This window comes from Hippocampus zosterae, chromosome 6, assembly GCF_025434085.1.
Source record: "Hippocampus zosterae strain Florida chromosome 6, ASM2543408v3, whole genome shotgun sequence".
Classification (NCBI taxonomy): domain Eukaryota; kingdom Metazoa; phylum Chordata; class Actinopteri; order Syngnathiformes; family Syngnathidae; genus Hippocampus; species Hippocampus zosterae.
The window spans coordinates 1,806,249-1,824,988 of NC_067456.1; the positions used below are offsets into that span (position 1 = coordinate 1,806,249).

General features: G+C 47.4%; 1 protein-coding gene across 2 annotated transcripts; it reads right to left on the minus strand.

Annotated features, from left to right (window-relative positions):
• Window positions 1–1,933: 1,933 nt before the first annotated feature.
• On the minus strand, window positions 1,934–18,068 carry nf2a (NF2, moesin-ezrin-radixin like (MERLIN) tumor suppressor a). Of its 2 annotated transcripts, XM_052068950.1 has the most exons (16): window positions 17,554–18,067; window positions 16,952–17,077; window positions 16,690–16,812; window positions 16,510–16,593; window positions 13,607–13,675; window positions 13,442–13,524; window positions 11,931–12,006; window positions 11,615–11,749; window positions 10,193–10,267; window positions 9,902–10,015; window positions 7,843–7,965; window positions 7,385–7,602; window positions 6,377–6,479; window positions 4,525–4,643; window positions 4,177–4,336; window positions 1,934–2,297 (listed from the first exon to the last, which is right to left on the minus strand). In XM_052068950.1, the coding sequence occupies exons 1-16, from the start codon at window positions 17,665–17,667 to the stop codon at window positions 2,247–2,249; spliced, it is 1,773 nt and encodes a 590-aa protein (XP_051924910.1). In that variant the 5' UTR covers window positions 17,668–18,067; the 3' UTR covers window positions 1,934–2,246. The 2 variants fall into 2 exon arrangements, 1 of the variants encoding a protein (XP_051924910.1); XR_007962851.1 differs by lacking the exon at window positions 4,525–4,643 and having other exon boundaries at window positions 17,554–18,068.
• Between the last annotated feature and the right edge of the window lie 672 nt (window positions 18,069–18,740).

The following is an 18,740-nucleotide window of genomic DNA, read 5'->3' on the forward strand; positions in this document are numbered from 1 at the left end:
ACGCAGGCTGGAAGCGAGATGCTTTCCGCCTAAGTGGGTCTCCGATGATTTGCGCGACCAAAACAAAAAAATGCCGCATTGTGGCGGGTTGTGGACCGCCACCAGAAGCGGGTCGGTTTCGCGGGTAAAGATGGATGAGCGCTGACTGAAGCTCACTCAGAACATAATGAATACCTGCAGGACTTCCCCCTGTGCTATTTTGGGCTCTTCCAAACAAGACGCACGATAACTGAAGAAGTGCTACGATGCACAAAGTCGCATTTGCAAATCGGTGAATGAATGAATGTGTGTATTACAAATTAAGTCACAAACCAATAAGCCCCCCAGCCCACCACATAACCAGCTAATGGAACAATAAAACTAACTCGACAAAATGATCGATAGCGTAATTGATCGTATTATTCATTCCAGGTAAGAAATGAGATAATTAGATGCTACAGTTTTTTTTTTTTGCTGGTGTTAACCACCTCAGCCATCAAGTAGCCGCCAAACCGACTCACTAAGTTCGGAAGCAACGATTCACCCACATAATGGCAAAAATCCTTCTAAGGGTTGCACAGGTTAAAAACGCAAACGAATCTACAAAGAGAACCCACTGCGTCTCGGAATAGTGCTCTGTCCCGAGCCGTCTCTGTTCCCGAGAAGTGCTGTGGTGTTCATCAGGGAGCGTTAGCGAGCCAGATCCACTATGTCTGAAAATAAACTCATTTGCATGCTCGCGAACTGCGGGCAACAATTGCTGCGCAATCACCCACACTTCCCCATCAACGGATGACTGGCAGGAATCATTGCCTCTCAGCGCCCGGGGGGGTTGAAAAAAGACAATTTGGTCACAAGACGCTGATGATAGTACTCTGTGCGTGTGTATAGAGGGGGAGGGGCACTACATAAAGAAAGAGGGATTCTAAACAAAATTAGAGCCTAGCAAGCACAGCAACGATTCCCAAGGGAGGGCGACGTACGGTGCTTCTCTACGTCCACAAAGGTGCGAAGGACGAAAGGAAGAAGGAAAGGAAGGAAAGAAGTGTGTGACGAATTAACGAACAGAAACAACCAACAACTATTCAAATAACTAACCAAGCACCCAAGTAATTAACCCAAAACGTCAAGTAACTCACTGACGGTCTGACTAGCTAGCTGTTCGCTAGCTCACTAGCAAGTAATCATCGAACTAACGAGAGAACATTCATTCATTCATTCATCTTCCAAACCGCTTGATCCTCACTAGGGTCGCGGGGGTTGCTGGAGCCTATCCCAGCCGTCTCCGGGCAGTAGGCGGGGGACACCCTGAATCGGTTGCCAGCCAATCGCAGGGCACACAGAAACGAACAACCATTCGCACTCACACTCACACCTAGGGACAATTTAGAGCGTCCAATCAGCCTGCCATGCATATTTTTGGAATGTGGGAGGAAACCGGAGCACCCGGAGAAAACCCACGCAGGCCCACTGCAAACTCCACACAGGGAGGCCGGAGCTGGAATCGAACCCGGTACCTCTGCACTGTGAAGCCGACGTGCTAACCACTGGACTACCGGGCCACCCAACTAGAGAACAGCCAACTAATTAAACAGCTCGCACAATCCCGAGCAAGCAATTAATTAATTAATGATCGCATGTGACTGCGGCGTTTCGCTTTTCCATCGGTTTGCTTTCCGAACTGCTCCGGGACGTGCGCCGGTCGTGGCATTTGAACCTTGCTGTGAGATTTCGCGTGACGTCAAGCGCGATCCCCGAGACGACTGGCTCTTTTCTCTCCCAGCAATTTGTCACTTTTGCTGGTGCCCCCCCCCCCCCTAGCCCCCACTCCCACGCCCCCACAGTGGCTTTGACGTCACTGCATCCTTGCCTGTGGGGGGGTGTGGCGGCTGCGGGGGTCGTCGGCCCCCAGGGAGCCCAAACGCAGGAAAATAAACACATCAGTCACACGTGCTAGAGACCTGGGAGTTTATTTGAAAAAGGGAAAACGTGCGTTTGAGCATATTTGGAAGAATTGACATTGGTTTTACACTGTAGATTTTCAGTGTGCATATAATATTTGAGTGTGTGCTATTCTGGAGAAATGACGGTAGTTAGTTCGTTGTCCTAAAAAAATGATTGACTTAGCCAGATGCAGGCAAGCAGCCATGATTGAACGCGGCAAAAGTTTTTGGAGAAAACAATTTCCTGAAAAAGGCCCCCGAAGATGCCGCAGTAGTGGTCTGGGTTGTCCATGTTTGGTGTAGATGGGACTGGAGAAGACTTGCTTAGAGTTCCTCAAAAAAGGCAACTCGGGACTTGGTGCTCTGTAGTGTCAACTGCGGAGGAAATCACAAGGGGGCGCCAAACCACGGCGTGGCCATCAGTCAGTGGTTCCTCGCAACGTTATCGCGCGTGAAAAGGTTGGCCAGAAATGGACCCCAAAATAATAGAAATGGTGTCAATGACCTCCAGCAACTTCTAAACTGCATTTTGAGCAGATTATTTCGGCACACTTACTTCGAATGAATGAATCAAACCTTGGTATTATTTTCTGCCAATTGATCGTGAATCATTTTTCAAAATTTTTTTTGTTGTTTTCAAACATATCGAGCCATTCATAAGAATTATTTCAAACAATTCATCAGTAAAAATGTTTCATTTGACATCAATTTTGACAGCCGTGCCTTCCGACGGTCCTGAATGGGGGTGTTGGGCATCGGCAGAGGCCTTCATTACTCATCCCGAATGCCTTCCTGCCTGCGGGCTCTGTGCTTTGTTCCACTTGAGCTCGTCCTCATCTTCCGGACATGAAACTCTTGTTCAAACACCGGCCGTTTTCCTAGAGAGCAAGATGAATGCTTGCCGCTTGCCCGCGACTGAATTAAATCAACTCGAGCTTCCGCTAATAAGCGTGGATGCAGAGTTTTTTTTAAATAATTGAGGTAAATGAAATTGGATAATCAAAGCGGAAAAATAAAGGAAGACCAAAAAAAAAAAAGTATATCACAATTTGGAACGAGAAGAGACTTTTTTTTTTCTTTTGTATTTGATGAATCACTTTTTTGGACTTTGCTACGTACGATTCTTCACTTTTAGCGGCAACGACTGGCTGGGTGTGATGACGTTAGAAACATCCACGCATGAAAACAAAAGGTGGAGCGTTCAACTGGCAACCTGCCTTGTTTTTGATGTGCCGTCGACTTCTCCCATTTGTGTTCTTCGACAATAAGAGAGTGAGCAAATGTGTAGTCCGCTGTGTTAGCATCTTGTGCCCGCTAATAACTAGCTAGCAGCCAACCGTTCATAATCGCGTTCGAAACATTTTACGCGACAATATTCCAGTGGCCACTGTCGAGGTGTGATTAGAGCATCGGCAGAGTAGGTTCTTGATAGCAAAACCTTGGCAGAGGTCGAGAGTCTGATGGTCAAAATAGCGCGTAACGCACCGCTACGTGTGCGCCTTGTTGTCAAAAGGCTAAAAAAACATGGCGCCGGCAGGTGTAATCGAATTAATCAGATTAGCGGAGTCGAACACGCACTAGCAGTTGAAAAGCTCTCGAGGTGTCGCTTTAGCATTAGCGTGAGCATACCTTCTTTATGTTGCTGTGCTTGCTAGTTAGCCAGGGCGCTTGAGGGGGTGCGCTTCTTTAAAAAAATTGATGACGGCTGCTCCGCGACAAATCAGTGAAGCTCTATGCTAAACGGGGGCATGTGTTTTGTTTGTCTTTTCTGCCAACGGTTGGGGTGCGGCAATTCTGTCGGTGTGTTAAAGTGGGTGCGCAGAAGGAAAAACTTTTGGAGAAAAGCAGTTGTATCATGTAAAATCGATGTAACGAAACGTTAAACTGGCGGCATGAGGTATTGAGGTTTGCTAGCTCTGATGGCTAAGACAAAAAAAGCTAGCAGCCAACCGTTCATAATCGCGTTCGAAATGTTTTACGCGACATTATTCCAGTGGCCACTGTCGAGGTGTGATTAGAGCATCGGCAGAGTAGGTTCTTGATAGCAAAACCTTGGCAGGGGTCGAGACGGGACACAGTCTGATGGTCAAAATAGCGCCTAACGCACCGCTACGTGTGCGCCTTGTTGTCAAAAGGCTAAAAAAAAAACAGGGCGCCGGCAGGTGTCATCGGATTAATCAGATTAGCGGAGTCGAACACGCACTAGCAGTTGAAAAGCTCTCGAGGTGTCGCTTTAGCATTAGCGTGAGGCTACCTTCTTTAGGTTGCTGTGCTTGCTAGTTCCCCGCTCGGCGTTGTGGTCGTGGACCACGTCCAGCGGGGTCTGGCGCTCCTTCAACTTCAGGCTCTCGATCTCCGTCTTCAGCTCATTCAGCTGCTCCTGGAGGTGTTTGCTCTTCTCCATGTACTCCACCCTAGCACAGGGGAGAGGATGGGTTGGCCAGGGCCAAAAAGAAAACCTTTATTTGTCAAACAATCGGAGAAATTCCCAATTTACAGCAGCAAAATTATGAATGGGAGACGTAGAAGAGCAAAAAAAGGATTGCGAGATGAAGCAAGCGGCGCCCATCAAGGTTATTCGCCAATGTCATCGGCGACTCACTTCTCTTTCTCGATCTCCAGGGAGAGTCGTTTCATGTCCGTGTCTTTAAAGTCAAAGCTCACGTTCTCCTTGCTGAAGCTCAGCTCGGGAAGCATGCAGTCCATCGGCGGCGTGGGGTACTGGCGCAGGAGGAGGACGAATCAGAAAAAATAAAATAAAAAAAAACCCAAACACAAAACCCCACCAGGATCCGAAAGCAAACTGAAAACACGCTGGCAGCACAGTGGAGGAAGACGAGAATTGAAGCGCGTGCGCGCAGCCAAGCCGAGTCTGCTCCTAATAGACAATCTAAATGGAAATCCTGCACTTGTCAATGCAAAGCGGCGCGCAGGCGACGTGAACGCATCTTGGCAGAGCATGAGAAGGCAATTTGAGAGCCAATAGTGCATGTGTTCGGGCCCTGTCACACGCATTTGACTGCATGCGGAAAGCGCGTGTGTGTGTGTATGTGTCAAGGGGGAGCAAAGGACTTTTATTTCTCTTCCATGACGGGTTACGTGCATTTCAGTCCATTAGGTTGACGACTACGTTAGCTTTGACACCTCGGCGCCGACTGTCACTTGTGAACAAAAGATTCCATGTTATGCGGGTGAATTTGAACGACCTGACAGTTTTATTGAGTTGAGTGATCATTTTAACCAGCAGGGGCGCAAATACTTGAACGTGGCACGGCCTATTCCCATACACACGTTGGAAAAACATTGGCTAATCCTAAAGTCATTATGGTTAACGACAACCAAAATATTCATTCATTCATTCATCTTCTGTACCGCTTGATCCTCACTAGGGTCGCGGGGGGTGCTGGAGCCTATCCCAGCTGTCTTCGGGCAGTAGGCGGGGGACACCCTGAATTGGTTGCCAGCCAATCGCAGGGCACACAGAGACGAACAACCATTCGCACTCACACTCACACCTCGGGACAATTTAGAGTGTTCAATCAGCCTGCCATGCATATTTTTGGAATGTGGGAGGAAACCGGAGCACCCGGAGAAAACCCACGCAGGCCCGGGGAGAACATGCAAACTCCACACAGGGAGGCCGGAGCTGGAATCGAACCCGGTACCTCTGCACTGTGAAGCCGACGTGCTAACCACTGGACTACCGGGCCGCCCACAACCAAAATAAAGTTAAAAAAACAAACAAACTTATATCTACTTTTATCAAATAGAAACAAAAATGCTTTTAAAAACAAAAAACTAACTGAAACGACATCTTAGGTTTACGAAACTCTTAATTGTTGGATTCCAGCTTTATTGCTCATCATGGCGTACGTGTGTGCCATGCGTTTGCATTTTAACAAAATTAAAAACAAATTAAAATTGACAAAAGTCCATACAAAATAAAAACTATACTGAAAAACCCAAAACTATAACGACCCCGGTTATTGGCCAAGTGTATGTGAGCAAGGGAGTCATTTACTAAAACATAAGAGTGCTACATTAGCTTCCACAGCTAGCCTTCGACTGGCTAAGTTACTTGTGAATAAAAATGGTGTACTTGATGTGTGAACCGAAACTACAGCAGAGGTTTAATGCGTCGTGTGACCATTTTAACTAGCCACTCAACTTCCTAACCGATACTGACCAACTGTTTGTGATAAAAGTAAAGATTATTGTCAGGTAAACGCTTACATTAGCATCTATAGCTAGCCGGTGACTGCTCGGGTCACTTGTGAACAAAAACTAGACCGTTTTGTTGTGTGTATTCAATTTGTTGATTTAGTTGTGTGACAACATTCAAGATTTCTATCGTGGTATTGACCAGCTGCTCTTGAACAAAGTTTTCTTGGGGATTCCACTGAGTGAAAAGCGCCACGTTAGCGACTCGGCTTTCTCCATCGTTAGCGCATTACCATGTACACCCTGCTGGTGATCTCCAGGAGTTTGTGCTTGGCCCTGTGCTCGGACTGCCTGGCTTCCAGCAGGTCCTGCTTCAGCTGCTCTGCCTCCTTGGCCCTGGCAAATAACAGAAGGGTTACGAGCGAGCTTCGGAACGCGTCGTCAACACTTGAAGCAGGTATTCCCCACAGTGAGAATGGAATTGTAATGAGAGCGTATGTGCGAGCGAGTGCGTGTGTCGAAAACCAAAGATGAAAAGTCATTTCCAGCCTTGGCGGAGCTTGGTGAGGCAACACGGATGATGTGATGAGAGAGAGTCACGTCGACGATTCGTACGATTAGCCGGCGTAAATTAAAGGCCGCCGCCGCTGACCCGCGGCGGCGAGCGGCAGAATAAAATAATCGAGTGAGGCGATAAGCTCAAATAAAGAATATGTGCCTTTTTGTTCTTTTCAATGGTGCGCGTAAGCGGGCGCACAGACTGAAAATTAGATTGTTAGCATGTATATTAGCACATTATTGGTGTGTATAATGTCGTGTGCGCGCCCGCCCGCGCAATTGGGTGGTGCCTCGAAACGACCAGCGAAGTGGTCGTTGAAAACAAAGGGCGAAAGCAGAATTATGCCTCGCTATTTGACGGCTATGGCTAACGGCTAATGCTGTCCTAGCAACTAGCGGCTCGCTGTTGCCCGACTAACGCCATGCTAGCTGGCATTTACAAACTTGGACGCCAGATCTGAGAGATGAACTAGTTTAGCGCTAGCTAGGATGAGCTTTGGACCAACGTAGATGGATTTCAAATGGGACCGAAGTTGAAAAACATCCCGTGTTCTGCCGTTGGCCCGGGGGGGGGGGAAATCGTTTGAAGTCAAGCTAAGTTCTTTTCAACTAAAAAGATAAACCGATGAGCGAATGTGGCTTTGGAAACAATGAATCACGATATTAGCATGCTACGTAGCATTGTCATCAAATGGGATTCCCGTTCAAGCGGATTTGCAATTATACGCAAAGGCAGCTGTCACCTGCGTTGGGACTGGTCTGCCATCTTGAGGGCCATCCTGTCGGCCTCCAGCATTTTGTGTTCCATGAGCCTCCTCTCCTCGTGACCCCGCATGGCTGTGGCCTTGATGCGCTTCATTTCCGCCTCCGCCTCGGCCGCCTTCTGGGCCAGCAGCTTGGCCTCCTCCTCGGCGATCTGGGCCTTCTCGGCCAGGAGATCCGCCGTCTGCTCCGAGCGCAACTGCGGAGGGATTGCAAATACGGGATTCTGATTCATGTTGCCTATGTGGAATATCAATGAAAATCCATCTCAAAATGACATCACAGTTGCTCGTGATTTGGTCATTCCCTGAGCCCTGAGCAACTGTCATGTCGTTTTCAGTTGAAAGCGAGTGGCAAAACGGCCGCCCCCTGAGATGGATAAATACGGGCGGATTGTGCTTGGACGATGCCGAGGGCCAGACGGTTGTTTGCAACCCACCAGGGCCTCGTTGGCCATTCGCGCTTCGTCTTGCAGCCGAAGGAGCCGTCGCTCCAGCTCGTCTCGCATGCGTTCCGCTTCCTCGCGTCTCTGCTTCTCCTGGTTCAACAGCTGTCTCTCCACCTGGACAGCGCGGGTGGGCGGAGTCCAAGCCACAATGAGACCAAAGCTTAATGCTAACTAACGCAAAAAGGCCACAATGTATGTTTAAAAAAACAAAGTGCTCACATCATTTTGTCTATTGCAACTCTGTTAGCTTAATGCTAACATAGAATACAAAATATTAGCACTGATGTTATGATAGTTACAAACGGACAGGTGGGGGGGGGGGGGGGGGGGTCCACTGTATATCTAAACACCACAACGTAAAATAAAATCACATGAATGATCTAAATAGTCTGCTAGCTTAATGCTAATTTTAACACAAAAACGCCATGGATGAATACTATCCATTGAGAAAAAAAAACATAATTGGGCCGAACAAAAGTCTGCTAGCCTAATGCTAACACGGAATGAAAAACGCCATACCGGCACATGAAAGCGCGAGCGCAAATGTGGGCGGGGGGGGGGGGGGGGGGGGTTCCACTGTATATCTAAACACCACAACGTAAAATAAAATCACATGAATTATCTAAATAGCCTGCTAGCTTAATGCTAATTTTAACACAAAAACGCCATGGATGAATACGATCCATTGAGAAAAAAAAAAAACGTATAATTGGGCCGAACAAAAGTCTGCTAGCCTAATGCTAACACGGAATGAAAAACGGCATACAGGAACGGCACATGAAAGTGCGAGTGCAAATGGGGGGGGGGGGGGTTCCACTGTATATCTAAACACCACAACGTAAAATAAAATCACATGAATTATCTAAATAGTCTGCTAGCTTAATGCTAATTTTAACACAAAAACGCCATGGATGAATACTATCCATTGAGAAAAAAAAACATAATTGGGCCGAACAAAAGTCTGCTAGCCTAATGCTAACACGGAATGAAAAACGCCATACAGGAACGGCACATGAAAGCGCGAGCGCAAATGTGGGCGGGGGGGGGGGGGGGGGTTCCACTGTATATCTAAACACCACAACGTAAAATAAAATCACATGAATTATCTAAATAGCCTGCTAGCTTAATGCTAATTTTAACACAAAAACGCCATGGATGAATACGATCCATTGAGAAAAAAAAAAAACGTATAATTGGGCCGAACAAAAGTCTGCTAGCCTAATGCTAACACGGAATGAAAAACGGCATACAGGAACGGCACATGAAAGTGCGAGTGCAAATGGGGGGGGGGGGGGTTCCACTGTATATCTAAACACCACAACGTAAAATAAAATCACATGAATTATCTAAATAGTCTGCTAGCTTAATGCTAATTTTAACACAAAAACGCCATGGATGAATACTATCCATTGAGAAAAAAAAACATAATTGGGCCGAACAAAAGTCTGCTAGCCTAATGCTAACACGGAATGAAAAACGCCATACAGGAACGGCACATGAAAGCGCGAGCGCAAATGTGGGCGGGGGGGGGGGGGGGGGGGGGGGTTCCACTGTATATCTAAACACCACAACGTAAAATAAAATCACATGAATTATCTAAATAGCCTGCTAGCTTAATGCTAATTTTAACACAAAAACGCCATGGATGAATACGATCCATTGAGAAAAAAAAAAAACGTATAATTGGGCCGAACAAAAGTCTGCTAGCCTAATGCTAACACGGAATGAAAAACGGCATACAGGAACGGCACATGAAAGTGCGAGTGCAAATGGGGGGGGGGGGGTTCCACTGTATATCTAAACACCACAACGTAAAATAAAATCACATGAATTATCTAAATAGTCTGCTAGCTTAATGCTAATTTTAACACAAAAACACCATGGATGAATACGATCCATTGAGAAAAAAAAAACGTATAATTGGGCCGAACAAAAGTCTGCTAGCCTAATGCTAACACGGAATGAAAAACGCCATACAGGAACGGCACATGAAACCGCAAGCGCAAGCGGGGGGGGGGGGGGGGGGGCTTGAGCGCATGGTTTCGCGTACCTGCCTGCGGGCTCTCTCCTCCCTGGCCTGGGCCTTCATCTGCTGCACCTCCAGGGAGTCCACACGTCGTCTGCGCATGAACAAGTCGTGGCTGCCCACGCACAGCTGCAGGATCTGTGGGCCAACGTCATAATCAAGCTTCCCGCAGTTCACCAAAACTAACGGAAACTGTATTTTAATTTAATGGAAGCTCGTCGTTTGTCATCGGAAAAACGAAGACTTAAGACTAAAGCCGAGAAACAAAGTACCGGTACTTGAGTTACTTGATCAGTCGTGTCGATGGCAACTCACCAATTTGTTGACTCTCAACCGTGGCGAGTTGAATTTGAAGACTTTGGCTTTCTTGTCCAGGGGTTTGATGGTAAACTTTCAAGCAAAATCAGAGTTGACTCAATTATGGGACCGCAATAATGTCACACATTTAGATTTTAAAAAAAACAAAATGTAAACCTAAATAAAAGCTCATATAGGCTACACTTTGGTCATTGAAGTCAAATTTACTCCAAAACAAAGTTAAAAAATATTTTAAATCTTTTCACAAAAAGTCAAAATTTTGCACACAAAAAAGAATCTAATCATGCTTTAAAAAAACGAAAAACAAAGTCATAATCTTACACATTTAAGTGAAAATTGTGAAAGATAAAAAGCCACAGCTGCTTCTGGTAAAAAGTGAGATCTAAAGTAAGAATCAAGTGAAGATGAAGTCTTAATTTAATTTAATTTTATTTTTTTGTAGCTCAAATAGTGTATCGAATTTTGTTTGCGCCAAAAGTCATTTGAAACCTAAAAAGTATCGAAATAGTATCTTATGAGAATGGTCATATTTTCTATATGTCAAATTTTATTTGTAAAAAAATAAACTAAAAAACTTCCAAATGAAGGTTTATCTTCGAATAAAAACAACCTAATTCTCACGCCACACTTAAACTAGGCTTGTGGGAAAACATGACGTCAAAGGGTAAATATATTCCTATTCCGCGTGGAGTTCAATTGAAGGGTGCGATAAAAGCCCGAGAACACGCTGGCGTAATTGACTTCATAATCAAGCGCACGGAGAGGGCAAAACTCGCTGCTGGGGATTATTCCTTTTGACCTTCTGCCAAAATGTCAGCGAGTACTTGAAACGAAATTTGCCGTGAAAGTGCAAAAACGGCCATTGAAAGGCCGCTGGTTTGGAAATAGGCACGGCTAAAATGGCGGGTGCTGATAAGGAAAGAAATGTGAAAAAAATTGGGTAGAGCTATGTTGACTTAGAATAAAGTCGCACTTTTTTAAAAAGAAGAACAAAGTGAATTTTGTGGGGGAAAAGATTTGTTGTAGAAAGGTAAGATGAGTGTAGGTGCAATGATTAATCGATTAAAATTCAACTAGCGCTTAGCATTAATCGATAGATTAATTTGAAAAAAAAATTGGAAAAAAATGTAAAGTTTCACGAAACATTTCCAGTGAAATTTTAAAAATTCAATGCACCAATTTTTGGGGAGACAATATTTTTTTGTGGAAAAGGTTGTTTCCCCCGCCCCCACTAGCTTAATGCTAACAAACAATGCAAACCGCCATTAAAGGGCGATCAAAACTAGCATGGATGTTGCGCGCCCACTAAACCTTGCTGAAAGTTGATTTGAAAAAGGTGCGATTCAAGTGACAAGCGTGTCGACTCGTATCGTTTGGCACGACGATTGTACGCGTCAAGTAAAAAAGGGGGGGGGGCACCTCTTTGTCGCTGTACGAGATGTTGCGGATCTCGTTCCAGGGGAAGGAACACTTGGGTGTCAGCCTGTTGTCCGGCTCGTAGATGTGCAGGCCCAGGGCGTCCACGCCCAGCAAAAGATCCGTTCCCTTTTTATTCTAAAAGAGTCAAATCAAAACATTTTGAACCCGCAAATAGCGCCACACACATCCAATCCATACGACCCCCCCCCCTTGGGGGCATTTGAAAATCTTCCGGATTTTTTTTTTTTTTTTGGTAACACACGCGTTCACCGCGTCCTTTAGCCCGGAGGGGTCAAAACACCAGAGAGACGCTCACCCGGATGGAGAAATAATTGACGCCGTACATGTCCAGGTCCTGAGCGATCTTCAGATACTCCATCTCGGCTTCTTCCCTGCCAGCAAGAGAAACCGCGGCACCCCCGTCACCTTTGCGCCAAAATGGCGACTCCAAGACAACTTTTGCCCCGAGAGTTCCACTTTTTTTTTTTTTTAAACGATTTTAAATAACGTGATTCAGATAGTCAGTACGTGACTATTGGTGAAGCCTCGGCGGAAGGTGCCCCCCCCCCCCCCCCACACACACACACACCCCGCCTGCGGTGCTGCGCTGGGCTGGCAGGCAATCATCTCCCTATTGTGAGCGTCTTTCCAAGCGCCGAATGATTTTGTTCAACGGAGAGAATGGAGAGCCTCTCCCCTCCAGCGCCCCCGAAAAGCTGATGGATGGGCACCAGCGATCGACTCATTTACGATGGCTGGAGTGGACTCGATGGGCCATCCGAAGCAAAAGCATTCGGCCGAGCCGCCGCCGCCCCCCCCTTTCGCAGCTCATTTCAGAAACGAATTCGTTCACTCCTTAATTCCCTCGTCTGACTGCTGGAACCTCTTCGAGCGTGATCTGTGATAACCACAATCTAGGTACATCTCCGCTGCATCGCTTGCAAGATTCTGCCGCAGCCCGTCGAGGCGGGCCGTGCACGTTAAATTTGATGGGTCAAGTTTGAGCCGAATTGCTTTCAAACGAGCAAATGAGACGTGTCGCAACGTGTTTTCTGATATTTTGTTTGGCTTCTTGCCGCAGCCCATTTAGGCTGCCAAGCATGTCGAATTGGTTTTTGTTTTTAAATTTCGATTCCAAACGGGCATTCTGGAAAATATCTTGAGCACAACTTCTTCCCGCGACTTGGTGTTTACATTCCAGCCACAGCCCGTTTAGGTGGCCAAGGAAGTTACGTTTGTTTGTTTTTGGTTTTTTTCAAGTTTTCAATCTGGGCGCTCTCAGCACCAACCCGTTTTCAATTCTACACCTCGGGTCTTATGACTTCATTTGCAGATGACTGCGGCAGTCTGTTTAGGCAGGCAGATGTGAGTTTGCGCTTTGGATGTTCATTTTCAGCTCCTGCCAGAGAAGCAATCGGAATCACACGTGCAACCACTCTCTAACTGTTACTGCAGTCTTCAATTTCTGCCCGTTCAGGCTGCAATGTGGCCCGATTTTCTTTGAACTCACGTCCTGTTATGTTATTTTTCACTTCCTGCCACAACCATTTGGGCGACCACACAAGAAAATTGATCAGATCTCTCCCTTCTTTTGAAACCTTGTTTTTAGATTACTACCACATCCCATTTAGGCGCCCCAACATTAATCTGTCAATTTTTTTTATGACCTGGCCTACCTCCAAATGTGATCAGATCAGCAAGGGCTAAGATTTCTAAAATGGCAGGTTTGCGTGGTCAAATTCCACTTGCTCAAAACGGATTGTTCATACCCGTCCTTAAATCTAAGTGCGCGGATGATTTCACCGCGGCGCGTGTGAACACGCGTACCTCGTGCGCCCCCTGTGCTCGGCGTAGCACGCGGCGATCCTCTCCTCCCACATTTCTGCGGTCATTTGATACAAATTGATGACCTGCAACGCATCCGCAAAAACCTTGATCAGAGCTACGCGTTGCGTTGGTAAAACGCCACGCGGATGCTAGCCGGCCACTCACCCTTTTAGGCAGCAGCTCCTCCCGAGATAAAAAGCCAGGCTTGTGAACGTTCGAGTTGTAGTCGCCGTACTGTAAAATAATGACAAGTTAATTTTTTTTTGTTTTTGTCTAACGAGGAAAAAGAAGTCGTTAGGCGGTCAGGTGAATAAACGGGATGCGGTTAAACAGCAACACTTGACAATATTGTAGTCCAGATTTCAATTGCTTTTTTGCCGCACGCCACTCGGATGATCGCAATCCCCTCCGCATACTCAAATTGGGGAAGTTGGTCACGTGACTGTGAAAAGCCGATCGTTTTATAATCGCGCCGGAGCTCTTTTTAAGATAACGCGGGAGATTTGCATAACCGAGGCAACTTATCGCCCGAGGGTCAAAAAGGCAAATGAATGACAATTAGCAAAAAAATGTGATCCTTTGTGGGGGGGGGGGGGGTTTAAGCAGCCATTGTAGGACACTTTCCAGAAATTCGATAAAAGATCAACGCCTCGAGAGTTTTTGAAAGTCACCGCGGAACATGAAACGTCGGCAGGCGTGAGAAGCCCGCCCCCCCCCCCCCCATGAGAATATCCACCATTTTCTTTTGAAACAGCCATTGTGGGGCGAATTCGGTCGATGTGTCTATTGTGAAGAAGCCCCCAAAAGTGCTCGGGAGATTTTTTTCACTTGACAGATGGGCGACGCTAAATTGAGAATATGACGGCCTCGTGGTCAGCCCCCCCCCCTGCCCAAAAGGTTCTGGAAGGAGTGGATGGCTGTTGTAATTGCTGCAGATGGCGGGGGGCAGGGGGGGGGTTGACTGTCTGACTTCCCCGACCCACGATTCACCCCCCCCCCCTCCCTACTGCCAATTATTGCAGGACCGAATCTCGTTACCGCTTGACCGTTTTGCGGGCGGCGTTGCACACTTTTGCCCAAGCGCACAAAACGACCGAATGTTTGTGACTCACGATGGCCACTTGCGAGCTCGCCGTCTGACTTCGGAGGTGGCGGTCTCGCTTTCCCGACTCGCCCCGACTCACGCTCGACCGGGCCTCTGCGCTAGAGAGTCGATTCCCTCTGCCCCCACCCCCCCTTGGGGCGGCTTTATCTCCAAAGCGCCCTGTCAAAATCCACTTGCGGCGCGGCGCGGTGCGCTCTCGGAATACCAAATAGCAAAAGGAGAAGTCGCGGAGGCAGGATGAGAGCAGCAAGACCGAAATCGAGCATCTTTTGTTGCCAGAGCGAGATTATTTGCTGCAAAATACGACGCAGGTGGGAAACTAAAGACGAGTTCTGCCGCAAAGAGCCATCACCCGAAAAATGCTGAGCGCTGCCAAAACAATTCCAGGCCGCCCCCCCTCCACCCCTGCCCAACTTCTTGTTCATATATGGGAGGCGCTGGGGGGGGGGGCATACATTCATTCATTCATCTTCCATACCGCTTGATCCTCACTAGGGTCACGGGGGGGTGCTGGAGCCCATCCCAGTCGTCTCCGGGCAGTAGGCGGGGGACACCCTGAATCGGTTGCGAGCCAATCGCAGGGCACACAGAGACGAACAACCATTCACACTCACACTCACACCTAAGAGTGTTCAATCAGCCTGCCACGCATGTTTTTTTGGAATGTGGGAGGAAACCGGAGCACCCGGAGAAAACCCACGCAAAAAAAAAACGGGGAGAACATGCAAACTCCACACAGGGAGGCCGGAGCTGGAATCGAACCCGGGACCTCTGCACTGTGAAGCCGACGTGCTAACCACTGGACTACCGGGCCGCCGGGAGGGGGGGGGGGGGGTGCATACACTTCATATATATTTTGTGCTCGACAGGAAGCAGATTTCAGGGTATCACGAAGATCAAAATCCTTTTGATGAGTCGGCGGGAACACGAGCGGCGGCCAAGGCCATCAAATGAAATGAGAGACGGAGGAAAACCCGGCCGCTGCTTAAAGCTAACGCGGGTGTGGAGCGCCGACTTTTTTGCTGGATTCTCACTGTGGGAAAGCACACATAGCTTATGTGCTTTTTTTTTTCCCTCCGTCTTCTTCTTCTGCAGCTTCTCTCGGGCCGTTAAATTGGCAAGGAGGCGCGGGGGGGCAAGCTCGTGGAGGGTCGTTAGCGAGGTAGAGCTCCCCGTCCGTCTCTCTCTGGACCCTGTCCACCTGTCAAAAAGACTCTCGCTGTCAACTTAAGCCGGGGGGGCTCACTCAAGCCCAACGTCTCCCCCCGCGTGGGGATTGACGCAAATTTACGATCCATCGATTTCCCCCCCCCCCCCAGACCTCATACCAGAGCTCGTCAAAGTTAGCGGGCTATGACTGAAAACGACGAGACGGACTCGGGATTGTCAACATCTCACCATGTGTGGTTGAAATCACGGGAGCTCACTTCAATCCGACATCCCCGTTTACAAAAGCGCCATTTTGAAGTCTGTGAAATATTTCATTTTTCATTCATTCATTCATCTTCCGAGCCGCTTGATCCTCACTAGGGTCGCGGGGGGCGCTGGAGCAGATCCCAGCCGTCTTCGGGCAGTAGGCGGGGGACACCCTGAATCGGTTGCCAGCCAATCGCAGGGCACACAGAAACGAACAACCATTCGCACTCACACTCACACCTAGGGACATTTTAGAGTGTTCAATCAGCCTGCCATGCATGTTTTTGGAATGTGGGAGGAAACCGGAGCACCCGGAGAAAACCCACGCAGGCCCGGGGGAGGACATGCAAACTCCACACAGGGAGGCCGGAGCTGGAATCGAACCCGGTACCTCTGCACTGTGAAGCCCACGTGCTAACCACTGAACTACCGGGCCGCCATTTAATTTTTCATCTTTTGCCAATTTTGCCGTACTCGCAAAAGTGGAGTCAACGCGGTCTCAGTAAACGAGGCCCTCAGCAAGTCTCGGCTGCAAAGCGATCCTGACCTTGGCATGTACGGCGTAGGAGGCCAACAGCACCGAGGCTTCGGGAGGACAGTGGATCTCCTCCTCCAGGATCTTCTTCTTCACCTGTGGAAGGATTCAAAGAGGAAACACGAGCAATGTTCCAAACCACTTTTCGTCTTCCATTCCTTCCTTAGACACACACAAAGATTCTCAGCAAACCTGCAGGAAGAAGAGATGCTGCGTGATGTCCTGCACCAACTCCTCTTCGACATTCTCCGGGTAGAACTTAGCCAGGAAGTGCAGTGTGATGGGCTCCTCCGTGGGGACTTCCTGATCCAGCACCTGACGACACACAAAATGGCCGTGAGCCTCTGCGGCGCCAAAGAGACCTCGCGAATGTTAAAAGTCGGCCGCCCGGTGGCATCTCTGTGACAAGGAACTATCTCGAGGTGGGTTGAGGAGCTCCACGTAGCCACCTCACCTTTTTGTCCATCTTGAGCCAGGCGACGGTGTCCTTGACGTGGTACCTGAGGCCGAAGAACCAGGTCTCCCTCAGCCCCAGCGTTCTGCACACCAGCTCCAACAGCTCCTTCCCCTTCCACTTCGTCTGCATCACACAGCAGCAAAATGCTTCCACGCTTACTCGCAAAGGCGCGTGACCAAATACTTTTGCCAGTTGGACGAGACAGCTCGGTGGCTCATAAAGGGAGCCAAAAGGATTGTTTAACACCAAATAACGAATCAGTCGACTCCCTCTGACGGCAACGTATCATGATAGGCAGAATAATTAGATGATGTAAAAAAAAATATATTAATTTAATAATAAAAACATCATTGCGTGTCGTCATTGCTTTATTTTACTAACACAAAAATATATCAGATATTTTACCGTGGGTGTTTTAACATTAGTATTGCTCTTCTGATGATTATTATAGCATTCGCAGCTCTCTGCTGCCATCTAGCGTCTCTGCAAGAGACTTTCACCACAGTGTCGAATGTTGATCAACCTGTGGCGTTTTTGTGTTTTGGTTTGTGAGAAATTGTTCATGTTCCTTCCGTTTCTTTTTGGGTTTGCCCACTAACCTCGCAGCTGAATTCCATGTCCGACTCCATGGTGCAGATCCTGACGTTGAAGCTCCTGTTTTGTTTCCTTACCAGAGAGTTCCATCCCAGTTTGGCCGCCAAATTGCTTGCCATGGCCCACGGAAAATGTCACATAAAAACAAACAACCACCCAAGAGTCTACTACTCTCCCGACGAGTCCGTGAATGCACCGTCAAGTCGTTTTAAGCACATCAAGGCGATTTCGGTGTGGGACAATCCAATTTCCACGCATGCTATTTTCAAGCTAACGAGTCAAAAGTTAGGGCGAAATTGAGGTGAGGTAGACACAATCATAATCCAGGATTAGATATCCAACATATTGCAGATTGTTAATACAAAATAATTCCTTCTCCTCCGCAGAAGTGCTAAATGCTCACATTGTTTTGAACAAGCGCAAAGCAAGACCGATCACTTTTGCTAAACAGCTTCATGTCCAGCCAGGGAAAGGATGCTACATTCAGGTACCCATGGGAAATGTTCCTATCTCATTGAAAAAACGACACACTTAAGAAACTAAATGGACGTATCGAGTCACGGGTTCGTGTGTTTTGTTTTAAAATAAGAAAATTGAAGTGTGCTGTCATTTTCACGTCTTGTTGTTTTTCCTTTTAATATCTTTCCATGTTGATTGAGGGTGAATTTTAATTGATTAGTAGTCTTGTGAATACTGTAGCGACACAAACGAACGTAGTATCGTGAATTGTACTTTTCAACAAATCTTAAAAGTTGTGTGGTGTCTAATTTGATGCAAATGTAGCTCTGGGAATCTAAATTTTGACACATTTTCGTGTATTTCAACTACGTGGTGGTAATCACGGTACTTAGTGTAGCGTCATAAAGGCATCATACCTCACCTTTTTTTGGCGAACAACCAATCAGAAAATAGCTCTAGTAAAATGGGTTGGCTAACCCGTGTGATGCGTTCAGACGCAAATGGAAAATGTTGAAACGGGTTCAAACATGAAATCAGCAATATTACATTTTACATCGAAAACACATAAAAGGCCAATTGTCAAAGCATTACCAATTCATGACTGCTGTATAATTTGCGGCACGTTCTTTTGTTTAAACTCCGATTGGCTTTTTCGAGTGCCGAAATGCACGTTACACGTCCCTCTTCGGCAAACAACCAATTAGAGAACACCACTTGGCTCCGCCCTGCCTTC

Coding starts and splice junctions, on each gene's coding strand:
- nf2a (XM_052068950.1), bottom strand. CDS start 17,667: ATGGCAAGCAATTTGGCGGCCAAACTGGGATGGAACTCTCTGGTAAGG. Junction 16,813..16,951: donor GGCTCAAGATGGACAAAAAG/GTGAGGTGGCTA, acceptor GTGTGTCGTCAG/GTGCTGGATCAGGAAGTCCC. Junction 7,966..9,901: donor AGGAGAGAGCCCGCAGGCAG/GTACGCGAAACC, acceptor CGCGCTGTCCAG/GTGGAGAGACAGCTGTTGAA.